Genomic DNA, 25,690 nt, shown 5'->3' on the forward strand with positions numbered 1-25,690 from the left:
TTGTAGCTATTTTTAAAAAAGTAAATTGCACCTAATGTTGTTATTTTAATTTAATTACATACATGTTATGACGCACTTGTATCTAAACTGTCATTTAATTCAATGTATTACAAAATAAACAATTTCTTTCAGTGATATTTATTACTTTTAAAGGCTTTTGATATTATTAGCTTTCGACCATTGCAGTGTAAAAAACAGGTATCATAGGTTTTAAATTTTCTTTGGTTCAAATAGTCGTTACGATAGCTGTTTTAAAAGTTAAAAATAGTTCTGTACAAATGAAAAAAAAAATTTGAAAAACAGTAACTTAAAAATATAATAGCTGTGTCTACACTTTATTATATTTTATAATATATAACCGCAATTTTTGCTTAAGTTTTTCCTAGATTCCTATAGTGTTTCAAATATCATTATCGCTTAAAGCTTATACTAAACAAGATCTTATAAAAAAGATGAAAAAATATTATAAATTCTTATAATACATGAAAATAGGCACAATATTCGGTTAAATTATATACTCAATAAAACTTTTGAAAATGTATAATGCAAACATTAGATTTACCGACCACAATAAAACCAACAACTGAAAGAAAATATATTAAATTTAGCTTTAAAGTTTTACTGCTACATAGTTGACACATCGAACCCTGACCCAATGACTAGTCGCAATAAAATCCCTAACAAAAATTCAAACAAACTATTAGAACCCATATTATCTTTCTTGTAAGTTATAGTATTTGAAATATTTAATTAATAATATCCAATTTATAAAAATCATAATATGGTGTTAGTACAAATAATATTAATTAAACAAATACTTAAATGTTATATTATAGCTAATTTTCACAAAAGATGAGAATTTGCACGGAAATAAAAGTGGTCATATTTTTAACAAACATGATAGTTTTGACTTATCATAAGTAATAATACAATAATTAGTAGTTATTATTTGTGTATGTGGAATAGTACTAAAATAATAATAAGTGTTATCAAATTTGAAAATATATTAGGTATTGTAGGTTATGTACTACACTATATGTTAGTGCGACTAATAACAAATGAACTTATATTTTATTTTTTGTTTTGTGTTAAAACTTTTTTCAATACGCATAATCATGTGTAATACCAAACGTTTTATATTTTCATAGCTAAACCCAGTCGATACCAAAGTTACTAAACTTAAAAAAGAAAACGTGTACAAATAAATTTGTAACACGTAGACATTGCCTGAATATTGTACTCGGTATTTTATTAAAAATTGATTATATTTTCTTTTGAGAATTATTATTAAATGTCATAAAACTTCCAAATCTTCAATAAAAATAGTGCTATCGTACAATGTTGCAGAGGTAATTATGTTTTTTTAGACATGACCACCTCTGAATTTGGTTTGCCTAATCATAGATAATAATTGTTAGTAGTTATTATTTGTGTATGAGAAACAGTATTAAAATAGTGGTAAACGTTTTCAAATTTTCAAATTTATACAAGAGAAGTACTATACAGAATAGCTGTTTTGACGAAAACCAACAGCAATGTATTTGGTTAATAACGCATTTTTTCGACACTTTGGTAAAATACTACCATAATCTTGTGTTATCCCAGAATTTTTTAATTTGTCATAGGTACACATAGTCCATACGATATTTGTTAAATGCGAACAAATTGAACGTGTACAAATGAAAATGTAACACGTAGGTATTATCTAAAAATTGTATAAGGGATTTTATTAAAATTGTAATATATTTTAGTGAAAAAATAATTTGAACACATCTGTGTATACAAAATTCAGTTAAAGTATATATGATTCGAGAATAATTTATAGCAATAAATAAAAAAAATGTAACAGATATGTACAGGGTCGTTTTTTATCATGGGCCACACAGTATCTCATTGGGTTTACTTAATAATTGAATTATTCTTTCATAGTGTTTTCATATAACGTGACCACAATATCTTTACGATGATAATGTTCCTACCACCTCCCAAACTCATTATTTTCATATCAACTTTTAAAACCTAAATGGTAATTCATTGATTTTATTAAATTTTGAAATAGAGAATAAATTACTAAAAATTTTGACTAGTCCAAGTTGCTATCAAAAAACCTACTTTCAAGGAGAGTAAGGAAATAACACTTGTGTTTCAGATTACATTATATGAACACACTATGAAAAAAAAAAATAATAAACTATTGATGAAACACAGTGACATGTGGAGTTACCCACGATACAAAATCACCCTGAATACGTTATTTTTTTTATATTAAAAAAAACAATAAGTGTCACTTACGTTTTTTATAAATAATTACAGCGCTGTGCATACTGTGAATTATATTTTAATTTTATTTCTTTGGTTTATACGTCAACACACCGAACTTACGACTAGTTGCAAGAAAAAACACTCTAACCCCAAAAGTAAAACAATATATTAAAATTCATATTTTCTTAAAAATTATATTATTTGAATTATTATTTCAATAATATTGTCCAGTACTATGAAGCTTTTCTGCATTTTAATAACGCTTGCCATTGTCAACGTTTCACCAATTATGACAGGTAATTATTTAAATTTTTCCGTACCGTTTCAAGGTCAGTCATTTTCATACAGTACAACATGTTTTTTTTTGTTTTATCATATTTATTCTTAAGTTTGGAATAATTTATTACAGACAAATATATCAAAGAGGTTTTCGATGCTGGTAAGATACATTTTTATTTTCAGATGACTTATAAACTAAAAACAAGCTATAGTTTTTTTTTTATATCAGTTCAGAATAAGAGTTAACGGAGTATATAGTATCAGTATACCAAAATACTGTACAAATACTAAAATCAAAAATCAAATAATTTTTATTTATACATAAAAGAATAAAATTCCTATAATTTACATTGATCATTTTTGGGGCTTTACAAAATTGCTAAATCACATTACAGGTTGGGTAAAGTTAAATAGTTAATTGAAGGCTAAGTATTTTCTTATTTTAAAGATTGTTTTGTATTTTATGCATTATTATGAATTCATTTGAAATTGTTTATATAGCTCTAACACTATTTGCTTATAGATCCTACTACATTGGAGACTGCAATTTCAAATATTAATAAAGGAGATAAAACATTCGGTAATCATTATTATGTAGCAAAAAAATATAATTAAAATATAGTTTGAACCAGAAAAAAGTCATAAAATTATAGTGTTATAGAAAAATTGAACATCATTAACTCATCAATTTATATTATTCCTATTTCAGAGACACTTAATGTGATGTTAGCTATACCGGGTAATACAATTTTTTATCACTTACATAGATTCTTATATAACGATATGATTGCGGCTTTTTTTTTGTTTTTCCTATGACTCAAACTATCTAATGATAGAAGTCTCTCCGAAACTTACTTAGATTTTAGATATCTAGCTCAAATCTAAGTAGTGCCTCGTGTTTGATTAACATGAAAATAATAATTAATTGAAAAGATTTTAATTTGAAAAGTATGTCGTTCATTTTTCTGACAATATCCATCGTTGTCTTTAAAGAAACTAGTCTCTAGATATGTTTAAAAAATAAAAATTAGATATAAAATCTAACCAAAAAAATGGGATAAGTTAATATTTTACAAATTACAAAAATATTAAATCCTAAGGTGCCATTAGTGAACAGCCCTATTTGAGGTCATTAATGTCATAATTGTCTATTATTATGTTTTCAAATTACTTATTGTTGTAAATTTACGAATTAAAAATTTTTTAAAAAAAATGTTGGACATATTTTCATATAATCAATTATCCACATAGCTTGATAATATATTATTGCTTTAATTTCAGATGACTCATTTATTAGCAACTTACCAGGTATTCTGTTTGTGTACGTTATTTGTTTCAGTACCTCGTGATTTTTTTTTTTTAACATCTGAACTTTCAATTTTTCCTAATCTTAAAGAAAATATCTTTTATAGTAATTTTTGATATTTTCAGAACATATTGCCATAGCTGGTCAGGAGGCGGTGCAACAAGCAATATCCCAAGCTACAGGTAAATATAAAGTTTAACATATTTTTTTTTTTACGAAATTCGAAAAATATACATTTAATAGTTTAAATTCTTCGAACTATGATATTTTATACAAGTCTTGATAATCCTTTGAAACATGTTTCAAACTAATGTATACATTTTTCCATTGAATTAATGTGTTTCGTATAGTGGAAACTAATTGAATTTCTGTTTTTTTTTATACAGATATCCCTGTGTCTCAACTTGGTCCGAACGAAAGTAAGCATTAAGCAGGAATTTAATAACTGACGTAAAAGCCAATAAACCAAATTTTTTTTATTTTGAAACACTTTAACTTATACTTTTACAGATTTTGAAAATGATTCATTGGAGAAGAGAGAAGACGTATATTAGAAAAAGTTACAAGTTATTTACTTATCCATGCAATAGGTATACATTAATATTTTATGTAGATTTGTACTAGTCTTACTTCTAGTTATAACTGTTCTACTTGATGTACCAGTCAAATCATAAATTTTTAATATATACATACCTGAACAAGTAAAGCTTTTAGCCACATAGATTTTTGAATAGCCAATGCTAACACCAGCTGATATTCGGTCACCGTTTAAGAAAGTTTTACCTACTATTAGAGTGAAAAAATCCATAACAACATCTCAAAGAAAAGTTCTGAAGCAAACTGCGGTTATTCTTTCTTAAACGTATTTTAATAAATTTCATTCGAAATAGGCGAAATAATGTAGGGTATTTTTTATGGGAAATGATTTGTTTTTCATTGATTACGCGTATACACGTGTATTAGCAGTGTTTTAAACAAAAATCAAAAGTATATACGGGCTAAAAGTTTTCAATAATAATTTTTTTACAATTTTTTAGATATAGGGGCACCAGAATTTCACAACCTTGACAAAAAATGCCTTCTGTTAGGTTTGCTTCGAAGTATGCAACACCCAGATTCATACATAAAAACCGCTAGTGTAGATCCAGCTGGCTACGAATGTAAGTTAACTTTACAAAATGGCAATACATTCCAATACAGACCTCATCTTGGCTTTTTTGCTGCTGTAAGACCACTAGGTGGTAATCGCGTTGGAAATGTAGATGTTTTGAGAGATGTACACTCCTTGGTTTTGGTACTATCATTAAACAGACCGTCATTCGTAGTTATTTTATAAAAAGTACATTGCACCTACTGTTATTATTTTAATTTAATGATATTTATGTGTCGCACTTGTGTCTGAATTGTCATTTAATATATATTACAAAATAAACAATTCTTTCAGTGTTATAAAATACTCTTGACCACTTGTGATTTTATGAAACTCTGTCCATTGCAGTGTAAACAGCGGAATTGAAATATTAATTCAACAAAAACCTAACAGTAAAAAAGGGCTAAGTTCCAGACCCCTTCCCAAAACAATCAGCTTAAACAAGTGGTGATATCTATATTGTGGCCAGGACTCATATTTCTTTACTTCACAATCCCACCTCACACCTACTTTCATGTGCAACACTGTTCTTTATTTGTATTGCTTAACACTTGTCCAGTTTCTGAATGAGGCATAAAACCGGCTAAGCCATAATGTAGATAACACAACTTTGATTTGCTATAATTATTGTATCCATATATACTCTTGTATAGCCGATGCTACGCCAGTTACTCGGCCTCTGACGGTATTACCGTCGGATTATCCAAAAATTTTAAATAATTACCCAAAAGTGGATCTTTTATTATTGACGTCATTTACGAATTCTGTATCATCGTATCTCTTTAAATAGCTTACTCCTTCACTTGTTGTGCAAATGAGACCAAGCAGAGAAGTACCCTTAACATAACGTAGTACTCTTTTAAGTTGATTGTAATGACTGTCTGCCGATTATGACTGATATCGGCTAAAGATATCAATTGAAACTTTCATATCTGTCACATTTACTATGGTAATGCCAGACGCATATGTTTCAATGTTGTCATACATATTCAATTTTGAAAATGTATAATGCAAACAATAGATTAAGTATAAAAGCGCTCAGATAAAAGAGGATGTCTACAAATGAAAATGTAACACGTAGGTATTATATGAAAATTGTACACGAGATTTTGTTAAAAATATAATACATTATCTTGAAAGAATAATAATATCCTATTACAGTTACAAAAATATAAATACATCTGTGTATAAAAAATTGTATAAGAAAATTATATCAGATTCGAGAATAGTTTAAAAGCAATAAATAAAAAAATGTAACACATATGTACAGAATCGTTTTTTTATCATGGGCCGTACAATACCTCACTAGGTTTACTTAATAATTGAATTATTCTTTCATAGTGTTTTCATATAACGTGACCACAATTTCCTTGTAATGATAATGTTCCTACCACCTCCCATAATCATTATTTTCATATCAACTTTTAAACCTTAAATGGTAATGCATACGTTTTATTAACTTGAGAATAAATTACGAACAATTTTGACTAGTCCAAGTTGCAATCAAAAAACCTATACTCAAGGAGAGTGAGGAATAACACTTGCGGAAAATTCAGATTACAACATATGAACACTATCAGAAAAATTTATAAAACTATTAATAAAACACAGTGACATTTAGAGTCATCGACAATAAAATATCACCCTGTATACGTTATTTTTTTTTTATACTAAGAAAACAATAAGTGTTACTTACGTTTTTTATAAATTATTATAGCGCTGTGCATACTATAAAGTATATTTTTATTTTACTTATTTGGTTACACGTCGACACACCTTACGACTAGTTGCAAGAAAAATCACTCTAACACTGAAAAGTAAAACAAGATATTAAAATTCATATTTTCTTACAAGGTATATTATTTGAATTGTTTTAATAATATTATCATCCGGCACTATGAAGCTTCTGTGCATTTTAACAACGCTTGCTTTTGTAAACGTTGTGCCAATTATGACAGGTAATTATTTCATTTTTCCACGTACCTTTTCAAGTTAGTTACACTATCTGAATAGAAATATTAATATTTAATTATTTCTCATAGCGGACTATGCAAATTCGGTTTACACTACAAGTCAGTATTTAAATATTTTCATACGGTAGAACATTTTTATAACGTTATTATGAACTCACAATCTTGTTTGTCGTTCCGGGTAGAATGTTGCAACTAAAATTTCGAGCACTTCCCGATTAGCTATCCGACTGAAACTTTCAGGGTAGATCACAATTCGATGACAATGCATTATTAATCCACAAGAGGTAGAAAATTCTACCCCTTAGGATGTTAAAATGGGGTCGATTTCTTGTCTGTCGTTCCGGGTGGAATCTTGCAATTCAAAAAGACTTATTTCTCACCTGCTAGCAAAAATTATGCGTGGTGCGTTCGGGCGTGAACGGTGCTCAGACATGAGCGGTACCAGGTTCAATCCTGTTCCCTTCATTACCCTTTTTTGCATTTTCTTACAACTTTTATGACAATTTATATAGTAGTTATAACTTAATTTCAACTTTTATGATAATTTCTACAGTTGTAAATCTAAAATTATAAGCTTTTAAATTGATTACTAATTCACTTACAGACGACATGGACGGATTTTACTATATAATATTGTAATAATATTATTTGTATGTAAAATATATGTATACGTACATACAAAAACGAAAAAGAACAAAATAACTAAATTGGATTAAAAAATTAATCTAAAAATAACGTTTTTATGCGCGTTAAAAAGTTTAAAATAACCCTCCAGGGGTCTTGATAAACAAATAGGACAAGTGAACTAGAAAAACGTGGTGCGCATCTTTACTACTTCACACGTCTGAATGTATAATACAACATTGTCTTCTCATTAATCAACAAGCTTAACTCATAATTCATGCCCAATCATCTTTTCTCTTCTAAATAAAATAATACTTAATGACATGTCATGTAAAATTGAGCACCACATTACTTTAAATGTTAAGCAAGTAGGTAGTTAACAAAAAATTGAAGCAACCTACATGAAACAAACATTGGAGAGAATAGCAATTAAGTCTTTTCAATTTTCAATGAAAATTAAGGCAAGTGGCATAAAAATCCATCAAATTTCATTTCCGATAAAAAGTCATACTATCACATTCTGATCCGTTCGATTAGAGAGACAGCATTATGAGAGACAACTTAATGCATTAGCATGAAAGCTTAGGTTTTAATATCTAAGTAGAAAGATGCGCAACACGTTTTTCTAGTTCACCTATTTGGTTATCAGGACCCCTGGAGGGTTACTTTATACTTTTTAGGGCACATAAAAACGTTATTTTTAGATTATTTTTTTAATCTACTCTAGTTATTTTTTATTTTATCATATTTATACATAAGTTTGAAATAATTTATTACAGACAAATACATCAAAGAGGTTTTTGATAGAGGTAAGATAAATTATTATTTTCAGATGATAGATAAATTAACAACAAGCAATAGTTTTTTTTTATATCAGTTCAGAATATGAATTAAAGGGGTATATACTACCAGTATACCAAATAATACTGTATAAATACTAAAATGAAAAAGAAAATCGAGCCAATTATATTTATACTTAAAAGAGTAAAATTCCTAAAACTTACATTGAACATTTTTGGGGCTTTACAAAATTACTGATCCAAATAAACGGTTGAGTAGACTAATCTTAAATGGTTACCTTAAAGCTAAGTATATTCTTATTCTGAATGTTTGTATGTATAACTCTATATATTATTTTGATTTCATTTGAAATTGTGTATAAAGCTCTAACACTATTTGCTTATAGATCCTACTATATTGAAGACTGCAATTTCAAATATTATTGATGGAGATAAAACGTTCGGTAATCATTATTATGTAACAAAAAAAAAATAAATTAAAACATAGATTGCTATCAGAAAAAGTGATAAAATTATAGTGTTATAGAAAAATCGAACATCATTAAATCATTAATTTATATTATTCCTATTTCAGAGACACTTAATGTGATGTTAGCTATACCGGGTAATAACATTTTTTATCACTTGTTGGACGTATTTCCACATAGCTGCTTGATAATAATTAATAACTTATTTGGGCATAACATATTTTCGTTTTAATTTCAGACAAAGCAAATTACTGGTTTTCAATTGAACATGGTAACCAATTGTTATTTACTACTAATACATTACATAGATCCTTATATAACGATCTAAATACGGTATTTTTTTCTTATTCCTATGGCTCACACTATCGAATGATAGTAGTCTCTCCGTAAAAGAACTTACTTAGATTTTAGATCTCTAGCTCAAATCTAAATAGTACCTCGTGTTTGATTAACTTGAAAAATAATAAGTTTTCATTGAAAAAGTTCTGTTTTGAAAAATATGTAGTTCATTTTTCTGACAATATCCATCGTTGTCTATAAAGAAACTAGTCTTGAGATTTGTTGAACAGCCCCTATTTGAGGTCTGTTATGTTATAAGTGTCTATTATTATGTCTTCAAGTTTACTTATTTTTGTAAATTTACGAATTAAAAATATTTTTAAAAAAAAATTCTCGAACACAATTCCACTAAGTTTATTATCCACATAGCTTGATTACATGAATTTGTTTTAATTTCAGATGACTCATTTATTAACAACTTACCAGGTAACCTATTTGTATATATTACACGTTATTTGTTTAAGTACATTGTGATTTTTTTTTAATTTGAGTAACACGGGAACTTTATTTTTACTAATCTAATATATTATAATTTCTGTCATAAGAAAATATCTTATATAGTAATTGTTTGTATATTTTCAGAACATATTGCCATAGCTGATCAGGAGGCAGTGCAACAAGCAATATCCCAAGTTACAGGTAAGTATAAAGTTTAACATATTTTTTTTTACCAAAATAGAAAAATATATATTTTAATAGTTTAAACTCTTAAATCTTACTATGATATTTTATACAAGTCTTGATTTTCCTTTAAAATATTCTTCAAACCAATGTATACATTTTTTCACTAAATTAATGTGTGCCTTTTAGAAGAAACTAATTGATTTTTTTTTTTTATACAGATATCCCTGTGCCTCAACTTGGCCCGAACGAAAGTAAGCATTAAGCATGCCTTTATGAACTGACGTAAAAGCCAATATACCAATTTTTTTATTTTTAAACACTTTAACTTATTATTTTTCGCAGATTTTGAGAATGATTCATTAGCACAGCTTGGAGAAGCCAGAAGACGTATAACAGGAGAAGTTACAAAAAATGTACTTATCGAAGCAATAAGTAAATATTATTTTATGTAGATTTTTACTAGTTTTACTTTTAATTACACTTGTTTTACTTTATGTACCAATCTTACATTTTAATATATACACACCTCAACTAGTAAAACTTTTAGCCACAAAGATTCTTGAATAGCCGATGCTAACACCAGCTGATATTCGGTCACCGTTTAAGAAAGTATTACCGTCGTTTGCTTTCTTGTAGATCAGTATAGTGTCGATCCAAATCTTTTAAAACAATACCCAAAATTAAACTTTTTATCACACACTTTGTGTTCCATTCTTGCAACAAGCCGTTATCAATTTTTGTATCGTTAAAACTATTGGTATTAATACAAAATGGATTTGAGAAATATAAAACACATATTTTTTATTTTATTTTGCACACAGCTACTATACGTCCATCAGGTTGGAAAATTTTACAATTATATTTTTAAATACAAATTTAAACTTCAACTGTCCGTTTTATTTTTATTTGATGATTGGACGCATCTCATTTTAGGACTATATTTTTAATTATATAATAATAAATAATTGCATAGAAACTCTTTATTATCAACTTTATTTCAACACAACTTCCTCCGTTTTGGTAACACCAATATTGAGTGGAGTTTTTAGTTGCTTTATGGAGTAGAAGTAGTTTTCTCTTATCTGAACAACCTGAATCAATGAACCAAAATATCGCACTTGGATTGTCAGTAAGCTTTAGTTTTTCTCTAAACGAGAAGCAAAACCATTTTCCAAATTTGCTTTTCTATTCAAGTATATTTTTCTTTTCCGAAATTCTTCATAAATTTACGTTCATATCAAATATGACCTTTATTTTATACATAAGATTTCAAAAGAAAAATACTGTCGGTTGTAGTTCCTAAATCTGTAACACTTTAGGGTTTTTCTCACCTATTTCACCAACAGTCGACTTTTTTCAAATTCAATTGTTACTTAATCAATTAAAAGTGTTTCTATATCCGTTACAATATTGTTATATGTGTCCGACATTATTAACGAAAAATTAAATAAAATACCTTCTTTCTTTTATTTCAACTACAAATGTAGTTTATTTATAAGTAGTCATAGGATTCTCACAACACCCCATGTTGATTTTTATAGACACTTGTTCTATCTGTCAATCTGCTCTTTGCAAATATTACACCTATTAAGCTTATTGTTCTAAATTTTATTAGATCGTATAAATATAAATTAAAAAAATCCATAACAATAAGTCAAAAAGTTCTGAAACAAATTGCGGTTATTCTTTCTTAAACGTATTTTAATAAATTTTATTGGAAATAGGTAAAATAAAATAGGGTGTTTTTTTATGGTTAATGTTTTTATTTTTCAATGATTTCGGTTATACACGTGTATAGTTGTGTGTATAACAAAAAAACAAAAGTAGATACAAGATAAAATTGACAAGTTTTTAAAAATTAATTTTTTACAATTTTTAAGATGAAGGAACACCAGAATTTCCCAACCTTGACGAAATATGCATTCTAATAGGTTTGCTTCGAAGTATGGAACGCCCAGATACGTACATAAAAACCGCTAGTGTTGATCCAGCCGGCTACGAATGTATATTAACTTCACAAAATGGCAATACATTCCAATACAGAGCTCATCACGGCTATATTGCTGCTGTAAGACCAGTAGGTGGTAATCGTGTTGGATATGTGGATGTTTTGAGTGAGCTACTCAGCCCTTGGTTTTATTTCTATAGTTATCGTTCAACAAACCATCATTCGTAGCTATTTTATAAAAAGTATATAGCACCTACTGTTATTATTTTAATTTAATAACATTTATGTGTCGCACTTGTGTCTGAATTGTCATTTAATATATATTACAAAATAAACAATTCTTTCAGTGAATTATAATACTCTTAACCACTTGTGATTTTATGAAACTCTGTCCATTGCAGTGTAAACAACGGAATTGAAATATTAATTCAACAAAAACCTACCTATTGTTGCTGTAAGACCAGTAGGTGGTAATCATGTTGAACATGTGAATGTTTTGTAAGAGATAGATAACTGGTTCTGGTACTATCAATTAACAGACCATCATTTGTAGCTATTTTTAAAAAAGTTAATTGCACCTTATGTTGTGACTAAATAGTCGATACGACAGTTGTTTTAAAAGTCTTAAATAGATCTGTGCAAATGACTATGTAACACGTATGCATATTATGAATAATGTTATATATTTTCCTTTAGAAATAATCAAATAATATAGCATTTAAACGTAGCACATAACTGATAAGACATCTGCGTTTGCAAATGGTATATCTGGTTAGAGAATATTATCAGCTTATGATTTAATACTAATATAATCCACGATTTTCTAAGCTATTGTAACAAGAGCTCACACAAACTCAAAGAAAAGTTTCTACCTATACGGTAAGTGTCTTATAATTTTGATGATGAGTGAGTGAGTCAGTAACAAAAATACTAAATTTGAAATCCTCCTATTTTGAAAGGGCTGACTATTAAGGGCTCATATTTTTACCGTGCCCTAAGCTACATGAGTTTAATCTATGTTCAAAATTTCAATAGCTTATCTTAGAAAAACCAGAGTTTTATGTGGGTTAGAAAAACTGGGTGAATTGGTTCGTGCAAAGATACAATAGAATTGCTTGGCCGGAGCACTGCCGTGCGCTCAGATAAAAGAAAACGTGTACAAATGAAAATGTAACACGTAGGTATTATACGAAAATTGCACACGATATTTTACTAAAAATATATTACATTTTCTTGAAAGAATAATAATATCCTATTTCAGTTACAAAAATATGATTACATCTGTGTATACAAAATTCTATAATAAAATTATATCAGCTTCGAGAATAATTTAAAAGCAATAAGTAAAAAAAATGAACATGTTATGTACAGGGTCATTTTTTTATCATTGCCCACTCAATATCTCATTAGGCTTAATTAATAATTGAATTCATTTTTCATAGTGTTTTCAAATAATGTGACCACAATTTCCTTATAATGATAATGTTCCTAACTCTTTCCAAACTGATTATTTTCAGATCCACTTTTAAAACTTAAATGGTAACGCATACATTTTATTCACTTTTATATTTGAGAATAAAATACTAACAATTTTTACTGGTCCAAGTTGCTATCAAAAAACCTAATTTCAAGGAGAGTGAGAAAATAATACTCGTGGAAAATTCAGATTACATTATATAAATGCACAATGAAAAAAATTAAATAAAATTATTAATTAAACACAGTAAAATGTAGAGTTACCCACCATAAAAAATCACCCTGTAAACGTTATTTTTTTTAAATTAAGAAAACAATAAGTTTTTTATAAATTATAGTAGCGCTGTGCATACTATAAAATATATTTTAACACTTGCGGAAAATTCAGATTACAATATATGAATACACTATCAAAAAAAAATATATAATTATTGATAAAACACAGTGACATTTAGAGTCACCAGCGATAAAATATCACCCTGTATAAGTTATTTATTTTATAACAAAAACCACAAGTGTTGCTATTTTTTTTCTAAATTATTATAGTGCTCTGCATCTGAAAAATATATTTTAATTTTACTTCTTTGGTTTATACGTCGACAGAAAAATCACACAAAAAGTAAAACAAGATATTAGAATTCCTATTTTTTTATAAGTTTTATTATTTGAATTGTTTCATTAATACTGTCACATCTCAGCATGGATAATTTTAAGTCAAAATATATATACCGTTACTTTATATGTTCTGAAATAATTTAACCCTTGACATTTGTTTTCTAATAGATCGTTTTATATAGATCGTTTTATAACTATTAAACAGGTATAATCATCATCAAAATAGTATGAGACAATGAGATATTCATAAGAGCTTCAGTTTCAGGGCATAAAAGCTTTAGTTTTTCTCCAAATAAGAAGCAATCCCATTTTCCAAATTTTTTTTGCTATTTAAGTATATTTTTCACTTCCGAAATTCTTCATAAATTTACCTACATATAAAATATGAAAACGACTGTCGGTTTTAGTTCCAAAAGCTGTAACCTTTTGTTGGGTTTTTCTCATCTATTTGATCCCTGTGTTTTGTTTTTCTCGCTTCTTCGTCCAAGAGTCGACTTTTTACAAATTCAATTGTTAATTTATCAATTGAAAGTGAAATACAATATCTACTTTTTCTATTTTTCAACCATCTTATTATTTTATGAAATCTAATAAAATAACCTTCAAGGCTCATATAATTTTAATGTAATAGGTCGCGTTCTTAAATATAGTTGTATACTTTACGCTCCAAAGGATAGCACACAAATGTAGTTTTTTTATGAAAATACAAATAGTCATAGAACTTTCACAACACCCTATGTTGATTTTTCTAGACACTTGTTCTATCTGTCAATCTACTCTTTGCAAATATTACAACTATTAAGCTCATTGTTCTAAATTTTATGAGATTGTATAAGTACAAATTAAAGAATAAAAAAAAATCCATAACAATATCTTCAAAAAAAGATCTGAAGCAAACTGCGTTTATTCTTTCTTAAACGTATTTTAATAAATTCCATTCCAAAATAGGTGAAATAAAATAGGGTGTTTTTATATGGGTAATATTTTATTTTTTTATGATTTCGGTTATGCATGTGTATTAGTTGTGTTATTACAAAAAACAAAACTAGATTTAAGCTTAAATTGACAAGTTTTTAAAATTAAATTTTTTATCATTTTTAAGATGAAGGTTTACCAAAATTCCCCAACCTTACCGAAATATGCCGTTCAATAGGGTTGCTTCGAAGTATGGAACACCCAAATTCATACACAAAAACAGTATTCAAATAATGTTATCAAATTTTAAGATATAATTAAGACATTTACTATTCAGAATAATTGTGTGACCAAAAACAAACAACATAATTATATTTCCTTTTTTTTCTTTTGTGGTAAATCTTTTTTTCAATACATCTTTTTTTATCACGTGGATGAAATAACTAAATGTTGTGGAATTCCAGAGGTTTTAAATTGTCATGGGTACACATAGACGATAAGATAGCTGTTATTAAAGTTTTAAAAAAATGTGTACAAATGACTATGTAACATGTATGCATTTACTTGTACACAGTATTTTATGAAAAATGTTATATATCTTCCTTTACGAATAATCAAACATTATACCATTTGAAACGTAGCACATAACCAATCTGTGTTTGCCAATCCTACAGAGGTGCAACTGATTAGAGAATATTGTCAGCTTATGATTTAATATTAATAGAATCCACGATTTTCTAAGCTGTTGTAACAAGCGCTCACACAGTCCAGAATAAAAGGCAAATTCGAATAATGTTATGTTGAAAATGACTTTGAAAAGCAGTAACTTAAAAGTGTAATAGCTTTTTCTACACTATATTTTATTTTATAATAAAATATAATCACATTTGTTGCTTAAGTTTTTTCTAGATTCCTTAAGTGTAACACATATAATTATTGCTTACAACTTATACTAAACAACATTTATTTATATCTTAAAAAAAAATTTATGAATAATTTCAAAAATTATAAAAAAAAAATTTATAAATTCTTATATAACATAAAATAGCAAGGTATTATATCGATTTAATTATACATTCAATCAAACTATTGATAATGTATAAAAACAAACATTAGATTTATCTAACCCACCAAAACCTAACCCGACCACCATAACCAATAACTGAAAAGAAAATATATTAAATTTAGCTCTGAAGTTTAACTGCTTTGCCAGACGCAATAAAATCCTTAACAAAAATTGAAACAAACTATTAGACAACATGCTATCTTTCTAAAAAGTCTCATTTTTTGAAATATTTAATTAATAATATTCAATATAATGAAACGTATAAAAATCATAGTACGGTGTAAGTACAAACAATGTAACTTAAACAAATTATTAAATGTTATATTATAGAAGTTTTAACAAAATAAAGAGAATTTGCACGGAAATAAAAATGGTTATGTTTTTGCTAAACATAATAGTTTTGACTTATCATAAGTAATAATAACAATTATTTGTAGTTATTATTTGTGTATGTGGAATAGTACTAAAATAATGATAAGTATTTTCAAATTTTAAAATATCTTTAGGTAATGTACTACAAAGAATGGTAGTGTGACCAAAAACAAATAACATAAAGCTTCCAAGTCTTTAATTAAAACAGTGCTATAGTACAATGTTTGCAAGGGTAAATTATTTTTTGGATATGGACAACCTCTGGCTCATTATTATTATTTAAGTTGGAATTTATGCACGGAGATCTAAGTTACTATGTATTTCATTATTACAATTGGTTTGACTTATCATTGATAACAATTATTAGTTGTCATTATTTTTGTGTAAGTGAATTAGTATTAAAATAGTGTTAAACGTTTTAACATTTTCAAATTTATACAAGGAAGGTACTATATAGAATAGCAGTTTTGGCCAAAAGCAAACAACAATATATTTATTTAAAAAAGCTTTGTTTTCGACACGTTGTGAAAATACTACCATAATCTTGTGTCGTCTCAGACGTTCACATAAGTACACATAGTCGATACGATATTTGTTAAATGTGATAAAATAGAACGTGTACAAATGAAAATGTAACACGTAGGTATTATCTAAAAACTGTACACGGGATTCTATTAAAAATGTCATATATTTTATTGAAAAAACAATTATATGGTGTGAATAAAAAAAAAAATATGAACACATCTGTGTACACAAACTTGTATTAAAGTAAATATGATTCGAGAATAATTTAAAAGCAATAAATAAAAAAATGTAACACATATGTACAGGGTCGTTTTTTTATTATGGGCCATACAAAATCTCACTGGGTTTACTTAATAATTGAATTATTCTTTCATAGTGTTTTCAAATAATGTGACCACAATTTCCTTATAATGATAATGTTCCTAACTCTTTCCAAACTGATTATTTTCAGATCCACTTTTAAAACTTAAATGGTAACGCATACATTTTATTCACTTTTATATTTGAGAATAAAATACTAACAATTTTTACTGGTCCAAGTTGCTATCAAAAAACCTAATTTTAAGGAAAGTGAGATAATAACACTTGTGGAAAATTCAGATTACATTATATGAATACACTATTAAAAAAAAATATTAAACTATTGATTAAACACAGTGATATGTGGAATTATCCACAATATAAAATCACTCTGTATACGTTATTTTTTTTTTACGTTTTATTAAGAAAACAATAAATGTCAATTACGATTTTTATAAATTATTATAGCGCTGTGCATACTATAAAATATATTTTTATTTCACTCATTTGGTTTACACGTCGACACACCGACCTTACGACTAGTTGCAAGAAAAATCACTCTAACATTGAAAAGTAAAACAAGTTTTTAGAATTCATATTTTCTTATAAGTAATATTATTTGAATTGTTTCAATAATATTATCCGGCACTATGAAGCTTCTCTGCATTTTAATAACGCTAGCATTTGTAAACGTTGCGCCAATTATGACAGGTAATTATTTAATTTTTCCACATACCTTTTTAAGGTAGTTAAAAAACTAAATAGAAAATTCAATATTTAATTATTTCTCATAGCGGACTATGCAAATTCGGTTCACACTACAAGTCAGTATTAAATTTTCATACGGTAGGACATTTTTTTTATTTTATCATATTTATACATAAGTTTGAAATAATTCATTACAGACAAATACATCAAAGAGGTTTTTGATAGAGGTAAGATATATTATTATTTTCAGATGATATATAAATTAACAACAAGCTATAGTTTTTTTTATATCAGTTCAGAATATGAGTTAAAGGGGTATATACTACCAGTATACCAAATAATACTGTATAAATACTAAAATGAAAAAGAAAATCGAACCAATTATATTTATACTTAAAAGAGTAAAATTCCTAAAATTTACATTGAACATTTTTGGGGCTTTACAAAATTACTATTTCAAATAAACGGTTGAGTAGAGGAAAGTTAAATAGTTACCTTAAAGCTAAGTATATTCTTATTCTGAATGTTTGTATGTATAATTCTATATATTATTTTGATTTCATTTGAAATTGTGTATATAGCTCTAATACTATTTGCTTATAGATCCTGCTATATTGAAGACTGCAATTTCAAATATTATTGATGGAGATAAAACGTTCGGTAATCATTATTATGTAACAAAAAAAAAAAAAAATTAAAACATAGATTGCTACTAGAAAAATGTGATAAAATGATAGTGTTTTAGAAAAATTGAACATCATTAACTTATCAATTTTTATTATTCCTATTTCAGAGACACTTAATGTGATGTTAGCTATACCGGGTAATACAATTTTTTGTCACTTATTGGACGTATTTCCACATAGCTGCTTGATAATAATTAATAACTTATTTGGGCATAACATATTTTCGTTTTAATTTCAGACAAAGCTAATTACTGGTTTTCAATTGAACATGGTAACCAATTGTTATTTACTACTAATACTTTACATAGATCCTTATATAACGATATAATTACGGCTTTTTTTGTTTTTCTTATGGCTCACACAATCTAATGATGGTAATCTCTCCAAAACTTACTTAGATTTTAGATCTCTAGCTCTTCAAATTTACTTATTGTTGTGAATTTACGAATTAAAAATATATACAAAAAAATGTTTGACATCTTTTCATATAATTAATTATCCCCATAGTTTGGTAACATATAGTTTGTTTAATTTCAGATGACTCATTTTTGAGCAACTTACCAGGTAATTTAGCTGCATGTATTATACGTTATTTGTTTAAGTACATTGTGATTTTTTTTTTATTTCATTAACACGGGAACTTTGTTTTTACTAATCTAATATATTATAATTTTTGTCATAAGAAAATATCCTAAATAGTAATTTTTTGTATTTCAGAACATATTGCCATAGCCGATCAGGAGGCAGTGCAACAAGCAATATCCCAAGTTACAGGTAAATATAAAGTAAAGCATATTTTTTTTTTTACCAAATTCAAAAAATGTATATGTTTAGGATTGTAGGTTGTAGGTGATAGTGACTAGGTAGGTTTTAATAACGCTCTAGTGACAAAAAATGTTTTATTAACATGAACGGTAAATAAAAGTTGATTTTAAGACATAAGAGAAAACACAAAAAAAAAACGTAAATAATAACGACAAATAAACGCGACGTCGGTCGTACTGACGGGACGGGGAGAGCTGCGTCGGACGGTCGGACAACCGGTGTAATGCCGGAATGACTCTGACTATTACCCCATAGGATGCGACGTGTGCGACGACCGATATAATGCCAGAATCACTCCGACTATTACACCACTGGCCGACGCACCAACCGCACGACGAGCTCCCGGGAAACAAGGGAGAAGTCAGTTTACTGCCAAGCGCAAGTCTGCCGCGGGTGGGTCTTGCTACAAGGCAAGTAAACGACTGGATAATTGACCATCGGTCACTCAGCCTTTTATACCCGACCTTTCGGCGATAATAAAGTGACGGACTCGTGTTCTGTACCGAACTTTGTCAGGTAGGACTCGTGTTCGGTGACGGAAACCGCCGCTTTATTATCGCCGAAACGTCGGGGATACAATTTTATATTAGATAAGAATAATAGTAATAATGGAAAAGAAACGGGTGGCGTAGACATCCTGCCCGCCTTGAATGCGTCCAGCATTTAACAGACTGGAAGTGGACAAAGCTTCACAATTGGTCTCTTAATGATTCCGGTGGTGGTTTGAACAGTAGCAACTCGAGCAATCCCATCCTGACCGGGAGACAACGAGAGAATCCGTCCGAGTTTCCAGAGCAGTGGAGATGTGGGCTCTCGAACTAGGACTAACATATTGGGTGTCAAGTTGTCACTATGGTTTGTCCATTTGGTACGCTGTTGGAGAGTTTGTAGGTATTCATTTTGCCATCTTTTCCAGAAATGGGTGTGGAGGTCCTTGATCAGTCTCCACCTCTGAAAATGAGATAAAGGAATATTATCCAGGTTGGGTTCAACATTTGCGGTACTAGTCATGAGGGTGAGAAAATGACTCGGAGTGAGGGCCTCAAAGTCTGATGGATCTGAACTCAAGGCACCCAACGGACGAGAGTTTAATGTAGCTTCGATACGACTCAGCAATGTGTTCAGTTCTTCATATGTCAGTCGTTGAAGCCCAAGAGTTCGGTAAAGTAGCGTTTTTACGGACTTGACCCCAGCTTCCCATAATCCTCCGAAATGAGGAGCGGACGGGGGGTTGAAATGCCAACGGATGTTCCGAGCTGTTAAGTAAGCTTGACACTGGTGTTGATACTCCTTGGAACGGGTGAATTGATCGACAGGCTGGAGTAATTTAGCCGCTCCTGTGAAATTGGTTCCGCAATCACTGTGCATTTCTTTAATTGGTCCGCGTCTGGAGATGAATCGACACAGAGCCATCAGAAAAGTTTCCGTTGATAAGTCAGAGGCAACTTCCAGGTGTAATGCCTTGGTTGCCATACATACAAAGAGGCAGATGTAGGCTTGACTGGGCACGGTTCGCCGCGTGGTTGAAGATCTTAATACTATTGGACCGGCGTAATCCACGCCTGTGGCCATAAATGGTTTTATCTGTTGCAACCGATACTTAGGCATGTCACCCATGACGGGTTGTGAATTGCGTGGGCGTGTTTTGTAACACGCAATACAGCGCCTTAATCTTGATCTAATAATTTGGCGACTAGATATTATCCAATATTGCTGTGAAATAATTGTTTGCAGCGTTGTGGCACCGGGATGTTTATGCCGTTGATGAAAATCGTCAATAAGCAGGTTCGTTAGTCGGTGGGAGCGTGGCAGAAGGATTGGATGCTTCTGTTCATATGGAATGGTTGCATGCCTTAGTCGTCCACCCACACGGATGATTCCTTGTTCATCTAGGAATGGACTGAGCTTTCGTAGGTTACTAGTGCCAGTACCGGAGTGACTACTTAGTTGTGCGAAGTCATCCGGAAATGATTGCCTTTGCACTGCTTGAATAATCCGGTTCAGGGCTTTTACTTGTTCACAAGGAGACAGCTGTATGGTGCTTGGGTTGGATTTGTTGAAGACTCTTGAACAGTACGCGACAATATGTATGATTGTAGAGAGTGATGAGAACTTGTTTAACAATTCTTCGAAGATATTCTGGTTGATAGTTATTACTAGAGTAGTTTTACGTTCTTCTGAATTTGTTGCATCACTGTCATTGTGGGTAGCTGTTGGTGGCCATGTATTGGGGTTCTGAGAGAGAAATCTGGGACCAGTCCACCAGAGTGGGTGATGAAGAACTTCAGACGGATAGAGTCCTCTTGAGGCACAGTCGGCAGGGTTGTCACTCGTGGGAACATAACGCCAAATGGATGGTGGTGTGAGTTCCTGTAGTTGGCTTGTTCTATTGGCAACGAACGTTGTCCATCGATGAGGTGACGATTTTATCCATGCTAGAGCTGTGGTTGAATCGGTCCACGCATGCATTGCAGTGATGTGGATGATGGAGACGAGAATGTCATGTACTGAGCGCAACAGTCTTGCGGCGAGTAGGGCGCCGCAGAGTTCCAAACGTGGAATGGTGACGCGTTTAAGGGGGGCTACCTTCGATTTTGCTGTGATGAGGTAGCATTGGACCATGGAACCATTGTTACACCGTAGATAAACTGCAGCGGCATATCCCTTTTCGGAGCTATCGGAAAAAGTATGTAACTCATACGATGAATGTCCATCCGACGTGATCCGACGAGGGATAGTCAATGTCTGTATGCACTTAAGCTCTTGTTGATACCGTTTCCACATCATTAATATTTGCTCGGGAACGGGATCGTCCCATCCAATTCCGGACGTCCATAATAGTTGCATTACATATTTGGCCAGGAAAATAACAGGTGCCAAGAAACCTAATGGGTCGAAGATACGTGCCATATCTGATAGAACCGAACGTTTTGTGGTCGTAAGGCTCGGACTATGATAATTGTATGAAAAATAGTCCTGCTTAGGGTTCCAATGCATGCCGAGGATCTTGAGTATTGCTTGTCCGTCGTCGTCAAACAATACCGCGGGATCCATGGAACAATCAGTGGCGGGCACAGCTTGCAAGACGCTGGGTAGATTACTAGCCCATTTTCTCAGTTGGAATTTCCCTTGAGCACACAGAGCAATCACCTGTTGTTGACAGAAAAGTGTGTCTTCTTCTGACTGGGCGCCGGTAAGAATGTCGTCAACAAACATGTCGTTCTTCAGCACGTTAGCAGCAATTGGAAAGTTTGACTCTTCCATTGTCGCCAGGTACTGCATCGTACGCAAGGCTTGGTGAGGAGCACACGAGGTTCCATATGTGACTGTACACAGGCGATATTCTTGGATTGGTGAGTCTGATTTAAAGCGCCAAAGAATGCGCAAATAGTCTCGGTCGTTTGGATGGATTTGGATTTGTCGATACATCTGCTTAACATCTGCAGTGAATACAAATTTATTTACTCGAGCTCGAATCAAAATTTGGATCATCTCCTGCTGTAACTTCTGCCCTGTGTACACGCTGGAATTCAATGACTGCCCAGTGGTAGTTCGAGCTGAGGCGTCGAAAACTACACGAAGTTTTGTAGTTTGACTTTCCGGACGAAGGATACAATGATGCGGTATATAATAGCAATACGGAGTAATTTTATTGCTTGCAGGAACCACTTCCATGTGTTTACTTTCTAAGTAATCTCGCATAAAATCTGCGTATTGACTGCCCAGATTTGGATCTTGAGACAGACGCCGTTCGAGAGCATGAAATCTTCTAAGCGCTCCACTTTTAGAATCTCCAAGTAATGGACGCGGATGTTTGAATGGTATGGCAACACTGAACCGTCCAGAGGCTAAGCGTTTTATTGAAGATGTAAAGATGGTTTCCGCCTGAACTTCGTCAGGACTAAGGTGTTGGATCTTTGGTGCCTCCTCCATCTCCCAAAACCGTGTTATCGATTGTTCTAGTGTTTCGGTTGTGGTCACTAACAATGAGGTAGCCGGTTTGTTGGATGTTTGTGATATTGGTCCCATCAAAATCCATCCAAATATGGTACCAAAGGCTGTTGGTTCTGATGGATGCCCTGCGACGCGGGTGCCAGTCAGTATGGTTGGTGCGACATCAGCTCCTAATAAGATGTCAACTGGACCAGATAGATGAAACGTCGGATCTGCTAATTCCAAGTTGCTGATGTGAGACCATGAAGTGAACGAAAGACTTGACTGCGGTGTTGCATCGGTAATTTTGTTAACCACAAAGACATCGAGCGAGATGCGGGCTCAGTTTTACCCACTGGTACCAGCTCGATTGATGTTATGCCAGACACTGCGTTTACTGACGTCCCGGAGAAAGTGTTTACCTTAGACGAACAGCGGCGTTGAGTTAGTGACAGGCGATCAGCACAATTTTTTGTTATAAAGCTGACCTGGGATCCGGTGTCCAATAGTGCTCGGAAAGTATAGGTTTCCTTGTTTATCGACGAGATATTGACCAGTAAGGTTGATAGTAGAACAGATCGTGGTCGAGGATGTGTCGTTACCATTGAGGTTGGCGGAACAGTATCGTCACTTGATGGCATCTTTTCGTGGAAATGAAGTAGTGAGTGATGATGTTTCCGACAGGATTTACACGTGTTTTTTGAGGGACATGATGTTGACGAGTGACCAGCGCCTAAACAATTTATGCAGAGATTTAACGACTTTGTTACTTGAAACCGTTCAGTAGGAGAGTCCTTAAGAAACGTTGGGCATTGACGTATTGAATGGACCGCTTTGCATAATGCACATTTGGTGCTGGGCGTCTGTGCAACAGTTGTAGTTAGAACTCTGGTCGATTGACGATGGTTAGTTCTTGAACTGGGGTTTTTGAAGGATGGTTTCATGGCATTACTTGTTGATGTAGAACCAGACGGATGGACTTCTGCCGATCGGATATGATTTTTTAGGAAGTCCACAAATTCGTTTACCGTGGGAGCATGATTTTCGCCAACCCGTAACTCCCAGCGAGACCGCAACTCATAATCCAGGTGTTGTTCGAATATGTGAACCAAAATTGGCCCCCACTGGCGAGTGACAAAATTCAAGTTGTCTAATGCGGCAGTATGTTCTTGAATGATGTTGATTATGTGTTTGATTGAGCCGGCATTGGTAAAAGTAACCTTTTGAGGCACCAATAGTGCGTCTAAATGGATACGTGCTAAATCACGTTTGTTCCCGTACCTGCTTCGCAAGATCGTCCATGCACTTTGATAATTGGCTGAGGTCAACGCAAGATGCGCTATAAGGGAAAGAGCTTCTCCTTCTAGTGCTGTTTTTTAGAAACTCAAATTTCTCAACATCTTGAAGTTCTGGTGAATGAGACAGTATTGAGTTAAACAAATCATCGAAACCTTGCCACTCTTTTAGACTTCCGGAAAAGGTGGGAAACTTGCGTTTAGGCAGTTGGTACAACGACGAATTCCCGGATTGAGTGGTCTGGTTACTGAACGTTTGCGTGATTTCGACTTGTTTAGCCAATGGAATATTATGTATGTGAGCCATAGCTATAAGATCATAATAGAGTTGGTCGAATGAATCACTTAGCGAAGTGCTACAAGAATTATCAGTGACGTCGATAGGCGCTGTTTTAGATCCCACTGCAGTTTCCATGATTTGAATGTCTTTTTCGACTCGGGCACGCAGACTGTTCAGTTCTAACAGCATGGTTTCTACCTTTGCCCGTTTGCTGGTACTGGTTTGTTCGGCGAGATACTCATTCGTTGCCTTTGTGAACCTCGTGATGGTGGCCAATGCTCGCACTACTCGAGCCTTGGCGTCGACGTATTTGATTGACTCTGGCATAGTCATTTTGATATGAAGCGATGCAAGTTGAGTGGACTGTATGTAGAAGACGGTAGATTTCTGGTGAGGTCTTGGTTTGTTCTGTTGTATCCGGTTCGAAGGACCAAATGTTTAGGATTGTAGGTTGTAGGTGATAGTGACTAGGTAGGTTTTAATAACGCTCTAGTGACAAAAAATGTTTTATTAACATGAACGGTAAATAAAAGTTGATTTTAAGACATAAGAGAAAACACAAAAAAAAAACGTAAATAATAACGACAAATAAACGCGACGTCGGTCGTACTGACGGGACGGGGAGAGCTGCGTCGGACGGTCGGACAACCGGTGTAATGCCGGAATGACTCTGACTATTACCCCATAGGATGCGACGTGTGCGACGACCGATATAATGCCAGAATCACTCCGACTATTACACCACTGGCCGACGCACCAACCGCACGACGAGCTCCCGGGAAACAAGGGAGAAGTCAGTTTACTGCCAAGCGCAAGTCTGCCGCGGGTGGGTCTTGCTACAAGGCAAGTAAACGACTGGATAATTGACCATCGGTCACTCAGCCTTTTATACCCGACCTTTCGGCGATAATAAAGTGACGGA

General features: G+C 31.7%; 3 protein-coding genes across 3 annotated transcripts; 2 read left to right on the forward strand and 1 right to left on the reverse strand.

Annotated features, from left to right (window-relative positions):
• The first annotated feature begins 2,551 nt into the window (after positions 1 to 2,551).
• Positions 2,552 to 12,015, forward strand: LOC126844036 (uncharacterized). Its single transcript, XM_050581882.1, has 11 exons — positions 2,552 to 2,558; positions 7,040 to 7,069; positions 8,374 to 8,403; positions 8,781 to 8,837; positions 8,969 to 8,998; positions 9,100 to 9,132; positions 9,600 to 9,626; positions 9,783 to 9,839; positions 10,043 to 10,075; positions 10,167 to 10,256; positions 11,705 to 12,015. The coding sequence occupies exons 1-11, from the start codon at positions 2,552 to 2,554 to the stop codon at positions 11,998 to 12,000; spliced, it is 690 nt and encodes a 229-aa protein (XP_050437839.1). The 3' UTR covers positions 12,001 to 12,015.
• A 5,522-nt stretch (positions 12,016 to 17,537) lies between these two features.
• On the forward strand, positions 17,538 to 19,284 carry LOC126844041 (uncharacterized). The gene is made up of 9 exons (XM_050581892.1): positions 17,538 to 17,752; positions 17,836 to 17,865; positions 17,947 to 17,976; positions 18,353 to 18,409; positions 18,543 to 18,572; positions 18,674 to 18,706; positions 18,973 to 18,999; positions 19,153 to 19,220; positions 19,270 to 19,284. Exons 1-9 carry the CDS (start codon positions 17,692 to 17,694, stop codon positions 19,282 to 19,284), a joined length of 351 nt encoding a protein of 116 aa, XP_050437849.1. The 5' UTR covers positions 17,538 to 17,691.
• A 591-nt stretch (positions 19,285 to 19,875) lies between these two features.
• Positions 19,876 to 20,695, reverse strand: LOC126844042 (uncharacterized). The gene has a single exon (XM_050581893.1). The coding sequence runs from the start codon at positions 20,671 to 20,673 to the stop codon at positions 19,924 to 19,926; it is 750 nt and encodes a 249-aa protein (XP_050437850.1). The 5' UTR covers positions 20,674 to 20,695; the 3' UTR covers positions 19,876 to 19,923.
• Between the last annotated feature and the right edge of the window lie 4,995 nt (positions 20,696 to 25,690).

This window comes from Adelges cooleyi, unplaced genomic scaffold, assembly GCF_023614345.1.
Source record: "Adelges cooleyi isolate 19-005CV unplaced genomic scaffold, UGA_ACOO_1.1 ACOO_flye_CR_arks_rails_tigmint_CR_PRNA_6, whole genome shotgun sequence".
NCBI classification, from domain to species: Eukaryota; Metazoa; Arthropoda; class Insecta; order Hemiptera; family Adelgidae; genus Adelges; species Adelges cooleyi.